The sequence below is a fragment of the Narcine bancroftii genome, chromosome 4 (assembly GCF_036971445.1).
Source record: "Narcine bancroftii isolate sNarBan1 chromosome 4, sNarBan1.hap1, whole genome shotgun sequence".
NCBI classification, from domain to species: domain Eukaryota; kingdom Metazoa; phylum Chordata; class Chondrichthyes; order Torpediniformes; family Narcinidae; genus Narcine; species Narcine bancroftii.
Genome location: NC_091472.1, coordinates 188,456,788 through 188,472,914, shown reverse-complemented (window position 1 = coordinate 188,472,914; position 16,127 = coordinate 188,456,788). Strand labels below are relative to the sequence as shown.

The 16,127-nt window shown below is 36.7% G+C and overlaps 1 protein-coding gene across 4 annotated transcripts in view; it reads left to right on the top strand.

Annotated features, from left to right (window-relative positions):
• Nucleotides 1–12,244, top strand: part of mlxip (MLX interacting protein) — a 121,739-nt gene extending 109,495 nt beyond the window's left edge. For 2 of the 4 annotated variants that reach the window (XM_069933267.1, XM_069933262.1), the window contains 4 exons: nucleotides 41–168; nucleotides 1,136–1,259; nucleotides 1,874–2,003; nucleotides 8,925–12,244. In XM_069933267.1, coding sequence (XP_069789368.1) covers nucleotides 41–168; nucleotides 1,136–1,259; nucleotides 1,874–2,003; nucleotides 8,925–9,046 — 504 coding nt within the window. In that variant the 3' untranslated portion in view covers nucleotides 9,047–12,244. Of the gene's footprint in view, nucleotides 1–40; nucleotides 169–1,135; nucleotides 1,260–1,873; nucleotides 2,004–8,924 lie in introns of those variants that run through there. The other 2 variants (XM_069933264.1, XM_069933263.1) reach the window with 2 other exon arrangements.
• The last annotated feature ends 3,883 nt before the right edge of the window (nucleotides 12,245–16,127 follow it).

The window sequence follows — 16,127 nt, the reverse complement described above, 5'->3', positions numbered from 1 at the left end:
GCTTGATTTTTCACTGGAAGCTTTTGTATTCTTTTTGTAGATTAGCAATGCAGTCACACTGCAGAAAACAGTGGAATACATAGCAAAACTGCAGCAGGAGAGAGCACAGCTGCAGGATGAAGCAAAACGTCTCAGGGAAGAAATTGAAGAACTTAATGTTTCAATCAGGTGGGGAAACATTTGATGATTTATTTGTTTAAAAAATCTTTTGTCCTTGTACAATTCTAAGTCAAGATTTTGAAGATTATGTTCTCACTACTTCTGCATGGAAAATGATTATAGCAGATAAATTACAATACATCACCAACAGTTTAAAATGGAGTAGAGCTATATTACAGTATTCCTTTAATCTGCATATATTAATATGTTTTGGGTTTGTCTTTCTGGCCCTACCCTGGCCCTTACTTGAATAGGAAAGACATTTATCATATTCTTTACTAACACTTTTTGTAGCTCTCTTCCATAACAAGGGCAAAGTGCTAGTTTATCACCATCCAGCCAACCACTGGCTTTCCCTAGCCTACAAGGCCAAACTTCTATTCTACTTTCATCTTGCTCTAATTGCTTTACCATTTCAGACATTAAAAATCTCTGACCCTGTTCCCACTTAAACTGTTCACTACAAACTTACCTGATCTTGTTTATAGTTTTTTGTCCTGTGGTACTGTTCATCTCTCCTTAAAATCCACTGTTGGTAACCCTGCTCAAAAAAGCTTACAGCCCTTCTATAAATTGTCACTTCATCTTTCCAAAACTTTCCTTTCCAAAGTCCTTGGACATGAGGTTCCTTTAATTTTATAACTTTTCTATTTTGTTTTCTAATTTTCTTTCCAATAGATTTGGGATAAAGGGTAAGATCTGAGTAAGAATTTCTTTAACCCAGAGTGTGGTTGGAATCTGGAATGCATTCTTTGAGTGGATGGACAATATTTAAGTGTCACCAAGGCATAAAAGACCATGGACTAGTTGCTAGTAAATGGGAATAGTATAGAGAAGTACTTCAGCGTTGTCCTAGTGATGAACTAACAGGCCTGTTCCTCTGTGGTATCACTTGAAAACCATGGGAGCACAACTATGGCTGTGTTCATTACTTTATTTAAACCAATAATTGGTAGTAATTTGTAATGTTTTTCAGTGTCTGTCAACAGCAGCTTCCTGCTACTGGTGTTCCAGTAACACAGCAGCGATTTGATCACATGCGGGAAATGTTCGATGAATATATCAAATCAAGAACACTTCAGAACTGGAAGTTCTGGATTGTATCCTTTTTACTGCAGCAAGTTAACAGATTTTATGTTTCATTGCGTAGAATTTCCTTTGAACTGTAAATCACCCAAAATTGGGTAAGGTAAGAGAATGAAGAAATTTGTGCGCGTTTCATTCAGTACAAATGAAGTTCGGTAACATTTTACCATGTTTTAACCAGGCATCTAAATAGCCTACTTACTTTTTACTCAAATTAATGATTATATCATTTTGCCTTGAAAGCTATTAGCTCTTCAATGGAATCTATTCTTTTCAATGCACAACTGAACCACAAAACCTTTTGAATATTGAAAGTAGTGTCTTTCCTTCACATGACTGAAAGCCACAAGTACAAGATCTAGGGAGTTTGGTGTTCTTTTAATTTACTTGTACTCTTTGGCACATAACAATATCTTACTCCATCTCCACCACCTTGATGTCAGCCTTCAGATGAGTATATATTGCTTGCAATATATGGCTGATTGTAAGAATTTTCAGACTGATGCATTTGTACTGTGGAAATAAATTTCGAAAGAGATTAAAAGTTTCTTAATGCTTAATAGCGAGATAATGTGATGTGTTTATTGATTGTAAAATTAAAAATTTTGTCCCTTAACTCATCAATCAGTTCAGTATTATCATCAAACCTTTGTTTGATTCTTTCAATACCATGGTTACAAGCACAAGTGTAGATGATTTATGCAAGTCCACATTGTCCTGGATTGATCAGCATTGTTCTCTACCCGTTCTTCGACCAAGTAAGTCATCTGTGAGAGATCAAGAGCAGAACAAGCTAAGCCTTGATTTTTCATGATCTGAGGGAGATACAGAACTTGACAAAATTTAGCCATTGCCTCATAAAGAACAAATGTAACACACAACTTACAGATCTTAGAGCTGTGTAGGTTCACTATAAAGTCCTGTATGTGGAGAACTGGGTATTGATCTGCCATTGTAATCTTGTTAAGGCAACAATAGTCCCCACAAGGCCTCCAGCCACCAGGTGCTTTGGAAACTGGATGAAGTGGGGATGCCCATGGGCTATCGTAGTGCCAAACTATACCCATCTCCTCCATTCCTTTGAGTTCCTCCTTGGCCAACTGCAGTTTGTCTGGAGGCAGCCTGCACACTCGTGCATGAAGAGGCCGTCCATTCGTTGGGATATGGTGCTGTACTCCATGCTTGGGCTGGGCCACCGTGAATTGCAAAGTAACGATGCTCAGAAGATCAGCCAGGATTTTGGTGTACTCATTCTCCAAGAGGATCACTGAGTCGAGGTGTAGTGCAGGTAATGCGGCAGGTCGTAAAGCAACTGATTCAAACATCTTGGAATTAACCAAACGGTGACATTTTGGATCCACTAAGAGGCAATGTGCTCGTAGAAAGTCGGCGCCCAGCAGTGGCTGAGAGACGCCGGCGATGGTAAAGGACCATCTGAATTGGGAAGAGCCGAAATTGAGCAGTGTTGTCCTTACCCTGTACATTCTGATGCTGCTGTTGTTGATGGCTGTCAGGGAAGGCCCCTTCTTTCTACAACACGTATCCCGGCCTTGGCGTTTCCTGGGTGTGTACAGTTGGGTCGGCACCAGCAGGCCACAGCTCCCTACCTTTGGTGATAATAGCACTACTGCTCTCTCCCGGTGCCTTTCACTGCCGAGTCTGACCCCACACCTCTGTCAGAGATAGGTATAGCTTGCGCCCTTTGGTGTGGCGCCACCACATGGCCAACAGTTGCTTCCCTGTACTGTTTGGCGCACCATAGCTTATCTGCGGAGGCAGCTAGTCAACAGGGATCACTGAAATCATCATCTGCAAGGAGCAGATGGATGCCTTCTGGCATCTGTTTCCGTAAAATCTGCTCAAAAATAAAATAGGGCCTGTGCCCGTCCATGAGTGCCAACATCTCATTCATCAGTGCAGAAGGCGTGCAGTTGTTGGCTAGAGGCTGGCGTAAGAAGTCAACGATGCTTACTGCGGTGACCTGATCTAGTGATGCGATGATAGCAACATTTAGTAGCATCAGTGGCAATCTGACAGAGGTGAAACTAGGCCACAGCCTGCTCAAACCAAACCTATGGTTGCGAGATCCAAAAAAAACGGTAGTTTGAGTGCTCCGATGCTCTGCATATCCATAGCTTGGTCCAAAAAATCGTTTTGGATTGTCGGGGTCACCACTGTAGCATGTGGTGCTGTGAACAAAGTACAGCAGGAGTCGTCTGTCAGCTGAACTAACAGAATTGTTTTATAGAACCTTCGCAGGAGTTTAAATAAATACATTTGTTGCAATATCACCATAACCTGACACCGGAAGTCGCACACCTCCAAGAGTCATTTGTGCCACCCCTAGCCACCGGGAACTCCTGATCCTATGGGGGTCCACAACTAAGGATGCCTGTTTGATAATGGAGTGGCATGGTTCACCACAATTTATTGATTCCTTTTTTTATGGAAATGCTGGATCAAGCATCAAGAACCCAGAATCATTTTCAACAGCAATAATTACCATGATACCTAAAAAAGGTCCTTTGAAAAACCTTCATCATGTAGACCATTATTGAATGCAAATTACAAGATTCTTGCTAAAATACTAGCAAAATGGATGACTAAATCTTTACTAAAATTAATAAATATGGACCAGATAGGTCAAAAAGAGATAATCAGCAGATAATGTGGCTAGATTATTTAGTATTATACATTTGACACAAAAAAAAGATTTAAGTGTTGCTGTGGCCTTAGATGTAGAAAAAGCTTTTGATTGATTGGAATGGGAAATTTTATTTAAGATTCTGGACAAATTTGGATTTGGTCAGACTTGTATGAATTGGATTAAGGCTTTATATAATGGTCCTAAAGCTAAAGTAGTAACTAATAAACAAGTTTTTACTTCATTTCAATTGACGAGATCATGTAGACAAAGATGTCCTTTATCTCCTGCATTATTTATATTAGCTATAGAACTATTAGCAGTAGTATTAGGAGTGATTTGGAAATTTAAGGATTTAAGGTTGGTCAAGAAGAACATAAAATTAGTTTATTTGCAGATGATGCTTTAATATACTTATCAGAAACAGACTTCCCTCCAGAAATTACACTTTAATTTGGAGGAATATGGTAATATCTCTGGGTATAAAATGGGATAAAAGTAAAATTATGCCTCTTATTGAAGGAGATTATAGTCATTGCCAAAGAAATTCTCAATTTAAATGGCCAAAGGATGGGATTAAATATTTAGGGATTCATGTAGATAACAATTTTAAAAACTTGTATAAATTGAATTACTTGCCATTATTAGAAAAAAGTTGAAAAAAGAGTTTTAAAAAATGGATGACTCTACCTATAACATTAATAGGATAGGTTAAATGTATAAAGATGAATATATTTCAAGAATTCAGTATCTTTTTCAATCTTTACCTATATTACTAGCATAAAGGTTATTTTCAAGAATTAAATAAATGTAAGATTTCTTTGGGAAGGTAAAATGTCAAGAGTTTCAAAGTTTTAATGAGAAAATATGAATTGGGAGGATTACAGCTCCCTAACTTTAAGTATTATTATCAAGCAGCTCAATTGAGATTCCTTGCTTATCTTTTTGAAGCAGTAGAAAAACCGAGATGGGTCAAAGTAGAGTTAGTTAAAATAGGGGAGAAATTCGCCAAGGAATTGTTATTTATATGTATATAAATGGGATTCAAAATTATTAACTTGGAGTAAAGAGTCAATATTGTTGAAACATTTGGTTATTGTTTGGAATAAAATAAAAGATGAAATTGGAATAAATGGAAATATATCGCCTCGGATACCTTTGATTAAAAATCAGCTTATACCTTTTTCAAAGGACATCTGGTTTTTAACTATTTAGTAAGGGTATTAAAAATATTGAAGGTTGTTAAGAGCCAAGTCAATTAATGCCATTTGAACAATTGAGGAATAAATGTAGAATACTTAGTAGCACTTGATTCTGTTATTTCCAATTGAGACCATATTTAAGAGATAAGTTAGGTTTAGAAATGTGATTACCCATTTGTAGTGAGGTGGCAACCCTTATTAGGAAAGGATATACCAAAAAAATTTACTTATGCAATATATCTTTTATTGCATAAAGGAATTATTAAACAAGAAGTGCATAAATCCAGACAGAAATGGAAGTTGGATTTGAATATTACAATTGATGAGCAAAGATGGTTAGAGCTTTGTCAGAATAGCATGTCAAATACTATTAATGTAAGATATAGATTGGTTCAATTTTTTACATCAGTTATATTTAACACCACAACTGAATAGATTTAAATCAGATATATCAATGCTTTATATTTGGTGAAAAGATATGTACTTTTTTTGCATTCAACTTGGTCATGTCCTCAGGTAAAACTTTTCTGGATGGATTTATGAAACTTTTTAAAAGAACAAATTACAGGTACACCATTCCCATTAAACCCAGATTTATTTCTATTGCCACTCTATTAGGAAACATAGAAGAAACAAGACTTAAACTAAAATTGTCAACATATCAAATTAAATTTGTCAAAACAGCATTGGGAGTAGCAAGGAAATGTATTGCAGTGACTTGGAAAGATATATGTATATATATACATGTGTGTGTGTGTATATATATATATATATCTATATATATATATATATATATGTGTGTGTGTATGTATATATATATATATATGTGTATCTTTTTAGATATATATATATATATATATGTATATGGGAAGATGGAATGCAAAAATCTATAACTGTATCCCTTTCGAGAAGATTACATACAATTTGTGAAATAAATACCCTATATTTTTGCAAATTTGGAGCCTGTATATGCATATTTTGGGTATAAATATGTAGAAATGTTCTTTCAGCCTCTTAAGTCCTGTGTTAACCTTCTTCTTAAAATGAAAATGTTCTCATAAAATCTGTTGAATTCCAGTTTCTTGGGGTGGGGGGGGGGTGGGGAGGTGATACTCCAGGCATTCCAAGATACTACATTATTTCTTGTATCTTTTTCTTCTTTTTGAATATTTTATTTTTTGTTTTTCGAAACTAACATAATATCACTTTTGAAAACAGTAATTTTACACATTCTTAGTACAAATTGCTCGACTTTCAGATAGAATGTCAATTTAATTCCCCTCCCTCCCAAACATCAAAAGAAAACCAAACAACTAAAGAGTGATAGAAAATAATAAAGAAAAAAAAAAATTCAGCCTACTGCCGTTCTTTCTGATCTACTTTCACTTTTTAATTTTTAAAAAATTTTTCACACTGAACCATACTGACCAAAATACACAAACATTTCCCTCTTGAATATACAGTATCATTTTCTCCCATTTTCCCCCCTCCCTTCCCTCCCTGCTTCACCTCCCCCCCACCCACTCAACGTTCAACATATATGAAACCTTAAACCCATTAAACAATGTCACACAATGAAAATAAACAAGAAAATTGTGTCATCTACTTTTACGTACTGGGTCAGTTCATTTCGTCGTCTTCTCCTGTCATTTTAGGTGGTGGAGGTCCGTGGTAGGACTTCTCTGTTGTGTTCCATGTACGGTTCCCAAATTTGTTCAAATACTGTGATGTTATTTCTTAAATTATATGTTATTTTTTCCAATGGAATACATTTATTCATTTCTATGTACCATTGCTGTATTCTCAGGCTATCTTCTGATTTCCAGGTTGACATAATACATTTTTTTGCTACCGCTAAGGCTATCATAATAAATCTTTTTTGTGCTCCATCCAAATCAAGTCTAAGTTCTTTACTTCTTATATACTTAGAAGAAAAATCTCTGGATTTTTTTGGTATGTTGCTTTTTGTGATTTTATTTAATACCCGATTTAGATCTTCCCAAAACTTTTCCATTTTCTCACATGCCCAAACATTTGGAAGAAGATTCACGTAGAAAGGAAAAAAACAAATTATCAACTACCAAAATTAATATTGACACAAAATCAACTAATCCCCTTCACAATAGATAACCTTTCCTTTAGAGAATGGGAGAGAAAAGGGATCAAAAGAATAGAAAATTGTTTTTTGGGAAATAAATTATTATCTTTTGAACAAATGAAGTGAAAATATGGTATAACTCATGGTACAATGTTTGCATACCACCAACTGAAAACCTACTTGAAGGACAAATTGGGAAGCAGGCTGAGGTTACCAGAAGGAAGCAATTTTGAATATGTGATTACAGACACAATGATAATTAAAAGATTTATAACAAGCATGTACATCAATCTGCAAGAGAAAGAGAATGAGGAAACAAGCTGTAAACCCAAACAAAAATGGGAACAAGATCTAAACATAAAGATAAAGAATGAAACATGGGAAAAGCTATGATCCGGAACTATGAGAAATACAATAAACATGAGGTTACGCATGATACAATATAATTGGCTACACAGGCTATGCACCATGCCCCAAAAGTTAAATCAATGGGACCCAACAGTATCAGATAATGTTTTCACTGTAAGAAGGAAACGAGAACTACACTACTTTCACTTTTTGAGGTGCTTCACTACTGTTGTCTTTGCATGTTTTTATTAGATTTTCTGACCTGTGCTCTAGATAAGGTTGCCATATTTTGGCAAAAGTGTTGTATTTATTTCTTAAATTGTATGTTATTTTCTCCATGGGCACACAGTTGTGCATCTCTGTGGACCATCAAATGATGAGCGGGGGGAGTCGGACTTTCAGGTGATCGCAATGCATTTTTTTTGCTACTGACAGGGCAATATCTACAAATTTAATTTGGAATTTTGTTAATTTTCTGCCCACGCCCTCCAAGTTTCCCAATAAATACAACACCGGGTCCAGCAGCAAGTTACTCCCATAATAGTAGTTAATATGTTAGATATTTCAAGCCAAAAGGATCTCACCTTTGTGCAAGTCCATGTGGAGTGTATAAAAGTGGCAATTTCTAACTCACACCTAAAGCACATTTCTGATATCCTTGGTTTTCCTTTATGTAATTTTTGATGTGTGAGGTATAATTGGTGTAAGAAATTGTATTGTACCAATCTTAATCGATCATCAATGTTACACTTTCCCTACATAAATCTGACACTCTTTATTGATCGTTATTCACGTCTTTTTTTATACTCTATATAATTCTTTATATGCACATATTCTTTAAGAGGGGGAGGGGAACTGAGGGGTTGGGAGAGAGAGGGAAGGGGAGGGGGTTAAAACCATCTTATAATTAATGAAAATTTTTAGTTTGAATACTTGTATAATGATTATTAGTTCCATGTATAGAAGCATTTTTAAATAAAATATATAAATTTAAATTAAAAAAATTTTAGATCAGCCATCTTCCCCTGGGCAGCGCTGGTGGTATAAGAGCAATGAGTAAAACATTAACTCATAAACCCGATCAATTAGTAAGCTGTATTGACAAACCAAGTTTGCTGTGGAAACTTTAGTGTTAAATTTAGCTTTTTTGCTTTTCCATTGGAGCATTTTGATCTTGGTACAAACAAGAGCTCTAAATGATGTCATGTCATCTGAACATGGATGATCTTTTTCTCCATATATATATGCTATTCCTTTTTGGGAAATTTATATTTCATGTCTTCAAAGGAAATCTTAGATTGAAACAATGTTTTCAGGTTTAATTGAATGATTGTTATAGGTTTGAGAAATCAAAAATCTAATTTCAATTTCCTTTGATTTGATTTAGTGGTTTTGAGCACACTTCGTCATCTTAGTACTACCACATCCATTTTGACTGATCCAAGTCTGATGCCTGAACAAGCAATTCAAGCTGTCAATCAAATCAGTAAGAGCAGTGGGGAATCATAGCATCTCTCCCTGACATCATTTCCTGTGAAGTGCGGAAGTCTGACGGTTGAAGACCGTCCTTCTGGTGAAAAAGCATGGAATGCTTTTCATCTCTTCTTCTTTGTGACTTTTGCACCTTAATCATTTTGAAAGCTGTGATCTGGAAAGTTGAACAACCAGAGGTTTACTGCTGGGTCTTAAAAACTTATTCTTCATTAAGCTTCTGATTTAATATTAATCCTTATAATTAGTTACAAAGATGAATTCTAAAATCATTGAACCCAATATTATATGTCGATATCTGCATGCTAAATTTCTTGTGTGGTGCATTACAGTTCCTGGTCTTTTCACTTGGTCTTTTTTCCTTCACTTAAGAGACAATGTGGTGGAGGACTTCAGTCAGGGTCACTTATGGGTAAGGAAGAAGAGAGGAGAAATGTCAAGTATATGGTTAACAATGTATGCCAACTACTTTTAGTATTACTGATTGTGACAATGAATGATAAGCTTAACTATTACCTTCATGAACTTTCTTTGTTTACATCTAAAATGTTTGTATATGGAAATTTAGTTTAATTTTCAACTTTAAAGATACATTTCCTTGCAGTTAATTTGACTTTCTTTAGCATGAGCATAGGAATGCATTCTCCAAAAGAACAATCGGAAGATTGAATAAGAAAAGTAATTGAACAGCCCTCTTCTGTGCATTGGTCTTGTGATCAAAAAGAAAGTAACACTCAGGTACACACAAACTGCAAATACTTTGAGTAGCAATAAAATGTTTGTAGTAAATGAAAGCCTCAAGTTAAATAATTAGTCTATGTAGGTCTTTGTAAATTGGTATTAAAATTAAAGTGTAATTTATTTAATGAAGTCATCTCAAGGATTATGATTTTGGGATGCTTCCAATGGCTTTTTTGAAACTCAAATGGCTCAGTAATACCCTTTTGATTTGTTCTTTCCATGCAAGCTTTCTGAGAAATATGAAGATTGTACATTAAAAACCAAAGACAATACTTAGCTGGCGTAAAAGCAGTTGTTTTTGCATTGAGTTTCTATTCTACTTTTGAATGGGTATGAATAATATGAAATAGATTAAGTGTTATTAAAACAGATCAATGCATCGATTCATCTTTTATGTTCATTGGGAGGGAAAATGAGCACATTTCCATAGTTGCTTATAGAGAAAACATCTTCCATTTGCAGAAAATTAAATTGTTTTGTAATGATGTGACAGAAAGCATTAATTCTGTTGTGGTTGTGTATGGGGCTACAAAACACCGATTTGATGTAGATTCTGTAAACGGCTTGTGCAAAATCTGAAGCTTGATTGATGTACATAATTGTGTAAGGGTTCCAGTCCTATCTACAGATTGTTCTATTTAGAACCTGATGTATTGAAACTTCGTTTGTATTTTATTAAATAAAAGAGAAAAACAACTCTACATTTATTTTGGAGGCTATTTGGTTTAAATCTGCATGTACTTAGTGGATGCTGCTAATTTATAAAAAGTTTATACTTTTAATACATTGTACATCTTTGATGATTTGTCCAGTCAAGAGGTCTGTTTTGGTATTAACCCTGCAGTCTCGGAAGGTGCCAAGTTAGCTGATATCATTTGTAGATTGTTGTATTGAGTTGCACAATTTTGACTGAAGTGCTTTGGGCTTTCATGATGATAAGGGACAAGAAAAATAAGACTAATTTTCTTGAATCTGCCCATTATGTACTATAAAGGTTGAATGACAGTCAGGATAGCTCTTGTCATCATGAGTACTTGGTGCTTAAGTTTGTACTTGTAGAATAGTTATTTGAGGTAGGTGCCAAAGTTAACTGTTTCTGTAAATACCCTAATACTATCTTCAGGGGAGTTAAGAATATTAAATAAAGCTATTAAACAAGGACCCTCATGGTAGATTCATTCAGTAAGTCATGGGGCATGGAACCATGGCTGTGTGGATTCAGAATTGGCTTGCCTGCAGAAAGTATAGGCTAGTTGTAGATGGAATGTATTCTTCCTGATGGTCAGTGGCAAGTGGAGTTCTGCAGGAATCCGTTCTGGGATCCCTGCTCTTTGATTTTTATAAACAATCTGGACAGAGAATTAGAAGGATGAGTCAGTAAGTTTGCAGATGACACAAAGGTTGGAGGTGTGGATAGTGTAGAAGGTTGCTATAGGTTATAACAAGATATAGACAGGATGAAAGTTGGGCAGAGAAGTGGCTGATCGAGTTCAGTCCAGACAAGTGTGAAGTGATGCATTTTGGAAAGACAAAATTGAAGGTAGAGTATATGGTTAATAGCAGTATTCTTAATAATGTGGAACAACGGAGGGACCTTGTGGTTCAAATCCATAGCTCTCTCAATGTTGCCATGCAGGTTGATAGGGTAATTAAAATCTTTTTATTATTTTTTTCACTGGAGCTCTGCTTAAGCCAGACAGGGCGGTTCCTGAGGGACTTTGCAAAAAAACTTTGAGGAGTGCCCAAGAGACTTCACTAATGGAATGTTGTTTTGAAAAGCCACAGATGAAAGAGATTGTTGGAACTGCAGGCTGTCTGGAGTGTAGCTTGCTGTTCTAAGAGAGTCATGTGGTTTTCCAAACAGGGAGAGAAAAACAGGTTTTTCTCTGAGGGTGAGAGAGGATTCAGTTCTGCAGTTTTACAGTTCAGCAGCAGCTGGGACTGGAGCAGGACAAGCTGGAAAGCTTGTGGAAAAACTCATTTGGAAGACTGGTTGTAAGTGCTTAATTCAGCCTGGTCAAAGCCCTTGTGGTTCATACAAAAGTAGAGGACTGGCTGCCTAATGTTTCACTTGAAAGAAACATAAAGGAACTCTGTGGTGACCTGAAAGAAAGAGGTTATCGTCTGGAAAACCCTGATGGGGCAAGTTTCTTTGGCAAGACACTGATGTGGCTGATCAAAATGGATCAGTTTGTGTCCAGGAACAACAAATATCTGTGAAAACCGACAAAAACTTTCTGAGGGGTAATCATTTACCTTTCAAGCACCAAAGCCTGGTGAACTTCATAAATGTTAAATTCTGTGAACAATATAAGAATTGCCTACAACCAGTGAACTTGGAGGAATAAGAAGTGAGATTGGACTGTGAATCAAATAACTTTTCATGCACTTAGAATTAGAAGGGAGTTAAGTTAGGTTCGTTAATAGTGATAAGTTAAAGTGTGATCCTGTTTCCTTGTTTAAAGGTAATTAAAAGTAACTTTTGTTTAAGTAACCATTTGTCTTGGTGAATATATATTGCTGCTGGGTTTTGGGATCTCAAGATCACTTTACATCTGTAGTCCATTATACAAATACTAGGTGCTTCCTTATATTATCCCTATGAAAGATGCCATGTTTAGTCTTTGGGAGAGTGACTTCCACATTCTCATTCATAATGCTTAAATCTGGTTTTAAATATAGCATTTGGAAATGCATTACATTCAGTTGTAAATTTTGAATTTCTTTCTCTGGAATTAAGCAGGGCATTGATGATTCTTGAACCTTTTTTTTCCCTCCTCCAAATTGTGTAAAAGCAAATAACTGCTTTCTGGGTGAAAAATAAAATATTCCTTTTCAATTTTTGAGGAATTCTAAAGTGCTTCTGGTTACGTAATGGAAAAGTGGGAGTGGGGAGAGGATTTACTCTGAGTGGAGTAGGCAGATCACGATTACTGTTTATTCTGGGATCTATTCTAGTTGAAAAGTGCCAGACATAACTAAAACTGATGAACCTTGAGTCTTTAGCTGGTAGACATGAGGAGTAACAAAACCGTCTTGTGTAAAATTCATGTAGAATGTTTAAAGTAAAATCCAAGTCTTGTTCCTCCTTCTGCAAGTTATTTTTAAATTTAACATCTTAAATATGTGTATCATACCATTATGAGCAAGGAATCTGAATATTTAGCCTTTGATTATGACTAAGCAATAACTGACATCCTCAAGTTCTGGAGAAGGTACTTGCTGATGGGAATACAAGAGGTGTCCTTTGAGTTGCTGCTTTCAAATGCAATCAGCTATGCAACATGATTGTTCTTAACTGTCAATTAATGTATTTTTCTAAATCAATAAGGGACATTTAATTTCTTAGTGTTAAGGTGTTCGCTGGTGAGTGAACCATGTCTTTGAAAGGTAATATTCTAAGCATGGATCACAAAGTGATAATCATTTACATGTTGGTATTTCTTTTGAAGAATGAATGAATATAATATCTGTATTGCTGCTTCGGGAAAGTTGAATTGCTGGAGACATCTGTTGCAAAAAGATTGTGCAACTAATCTATTTTTGTTGTATGATATCAGAAATATGATTACAGTCACATATACACATATTTGTATCACCTCAAGGGTCAAGGTGGATAAATAAATTAATGATTGCAGAAGGTTCTCATCAAGATACATTTCCTTGCAAAAAAAACCTAACAAAACAAAGAAAAAGAATCCCAGTGGACAAGGAGTCTACAGATGCTGGAGAACTCGAGCAATACACAAAGTGCAGGACATATTAGCATAATTTTACAGATGAGTTTGTATGCTATTTACATAAATATACTTCTGATATCTATTATAAACATTTTATTTTTTATTTGCATAAACCTGAAGCATTTTCAATACAGGGCAAGATCATCATATATTTTATTTCTTGATAATATTTGACAAATTGATTAATTCACCTATTTGACTGAAATACAGTAAAAGCACAAAATGCTGGAGGAACTCAGCAGGTTACGCAGCGTCCATAGGAGTTAAAGATATAATACCAACATCTCAGGCCTGAGCCCTTTGCGGTATGAGCAAAAAGCATGCAGATGCCTGAATAAAAAGGCTGGGGGCAGGGAAGAAAGGGCAGAGATAGGAAGAGTACAGGCCAGCAGGCAAAAGGCCATAGTTGGATATGAGTAGGAGGAAAGGTGAGAATTGATCACGAGAGTGGAGGGACTCTGTGAATGCAAAGCTGGAGGATAGAGGAAGGGTAGGGAAGAGAGTCTGGGTGAGTACATGGTCATAGAGCTTGAGAGCATCATGCAGAGGGGGAGCAGTGAGAGAGATTCTCACAGAACAAACAGCAGAACTCTTGGCTCCTCCAGCTCTGCATTCACAGAGCGACTTCCCTCCCTGATCAATTCCCACCTTTCCTCTCCTGTCCTCCATCCATGTCCATCTATGGCCTTTTTACCTGTTGACCTGTGCCCTATCTTCCCTCCTCCCCCTGTCTTTTTATTCAGGCGCCTGCCTGAAGGGCTCAGGACCATGATATTGGTTATAAATCTTTGCGTCCTATGGATGTTGTCTGGCCTGCTGAGTTCTTCCGGTAATTTTGTGTTTTTACTGGAATCGCAGCTTCTGCAGACTTTAATGTTTCACTTGATCAAAATACATTTCTTTTGACTTTATGGTATTTTGAATATTGAATACATTAGAGCATTACAGTGTGGAGAGATTGCAATGATCCACAAATCTGAACCCCTTGCCCCTTGTACCAATTCTTCAGTAACACAGTCATCTGCCATAATTTTCTATTCTTGCCCTCACTGGTGCAAGGCACAGGCAGCAATCCAGAGGTTACTCGCCTCAAGTTCATGCTTTTTAGATTCCTTTCTATCTCCCTTTATTCACTATTTAGACCTCATCCTTTCCTGTTTATGTCATTCGTACCATAGTGACTGCAATATCTGGCTGTACACCTCTCTGAAGAATGCCATGGACAACAGCAGGAAAACCCCTGATGCTGGCACCTGGAAGGCAAATATCATCCAAGAGTCTCAATCTTCATAAAGCCTGTCCCCCTAACCAATGAATCTCCTATTGCTCTCATCTCTCCACCCTTTTGAGCCAGTGTCCTGGCTGTCACAGCTTTTCCGTGGTAGATCTTCCCCCATCCCCAATAACAGTATCCAAAACAGGACGTGTTATTGAGGGAAACAGCCGCAAGGGGACCCTGCACTGGCTGCCCATGCCCTTTCACTCTCAGCAGTCACCCAGCTTACCTGGCTGCTGTAATTCCTGCCTGTTGTGCCTTCATTCTCTCGAATGATCTGGAGTTCACCCAGCTCCAGTTCCCTAATGCAGTGTGTAAGGAGCTGCAACTAGATGCACTTCTTGCAGGTGACATCATCAGGGTCGCTTGTGATTTCCCACATCCAACAAGAGGAGCCTGACTGCCAGTCCCACTGCTGTGTTTTCTTATTGAAGCCTTTTTCCTATGGGAAAAAGCTCCACCTTTTCCTTGGGCTCTGGAGCCAAAGCATCTAAGCCCCACGCATGTGGTGGCCTGCTTTCCTTGAGCTTCCATTCCCTTTGTTGGGTACAGTTAATTTGCCAATCTCTCACTAAGCACCAACCTTTATCGCTGCTTTCAAGGACTCCTCTTGCTTCATGTCTCTGCAGCTAAAGTGATATTCACATAAGCACTAGTGCTTTTAAGAACTCTCTTACTGCAATTATTCCCTTGCAGTAATAATGCAAAGATAAAATTCTGTACAACTTGGACTGAATTAGGCAAAACAGAATGGAAATTTTGAAACAGAATGGAAATCAAAGAATTTACTAGAAGCCAAAATTCAAAGCATTTTTTAAGTTAGTAGATTTAGGGTTCAATTCTGTTAATTTAACTAATATAATACTGGTGCAGAACCCAATGTTAACTGATGACCAAATCTTCTGGTCCCACAAGCCAAGAGCAGACACTTGTTTGAGGACTATAAGAGCTCTTGCCAACACACTTAAATTGCACCCTTAACATCTTAAATAACCATCAGGAGAAAACCTATTTTTAAAGAAAACAAAAAGCTGCAAGCCATTGTTGCTAACATCTACAGTAAGGAACCTCAGGATGATCTGGAGGTGATGGCCAAATGAAATGGTGAATTCCTACTTGAAACAGTGAGAAAACAGTGATGGTCAATAAAAAGAAAAGGACTGTCTGACAAAGGTAAATAGGTCGGACAATTTCCAACTCCTGGAGGATTTGCTTCAGCACTGGCTTAAACTTCTAATGTGAGAATGACCTTTAAAGAAAGAGATTCATGAATCATGGTGTTCAGAGATTGAAATGCATACAAGATTAAATCTCTGAAAGTGGTGGTCACTTCCCCAAAACT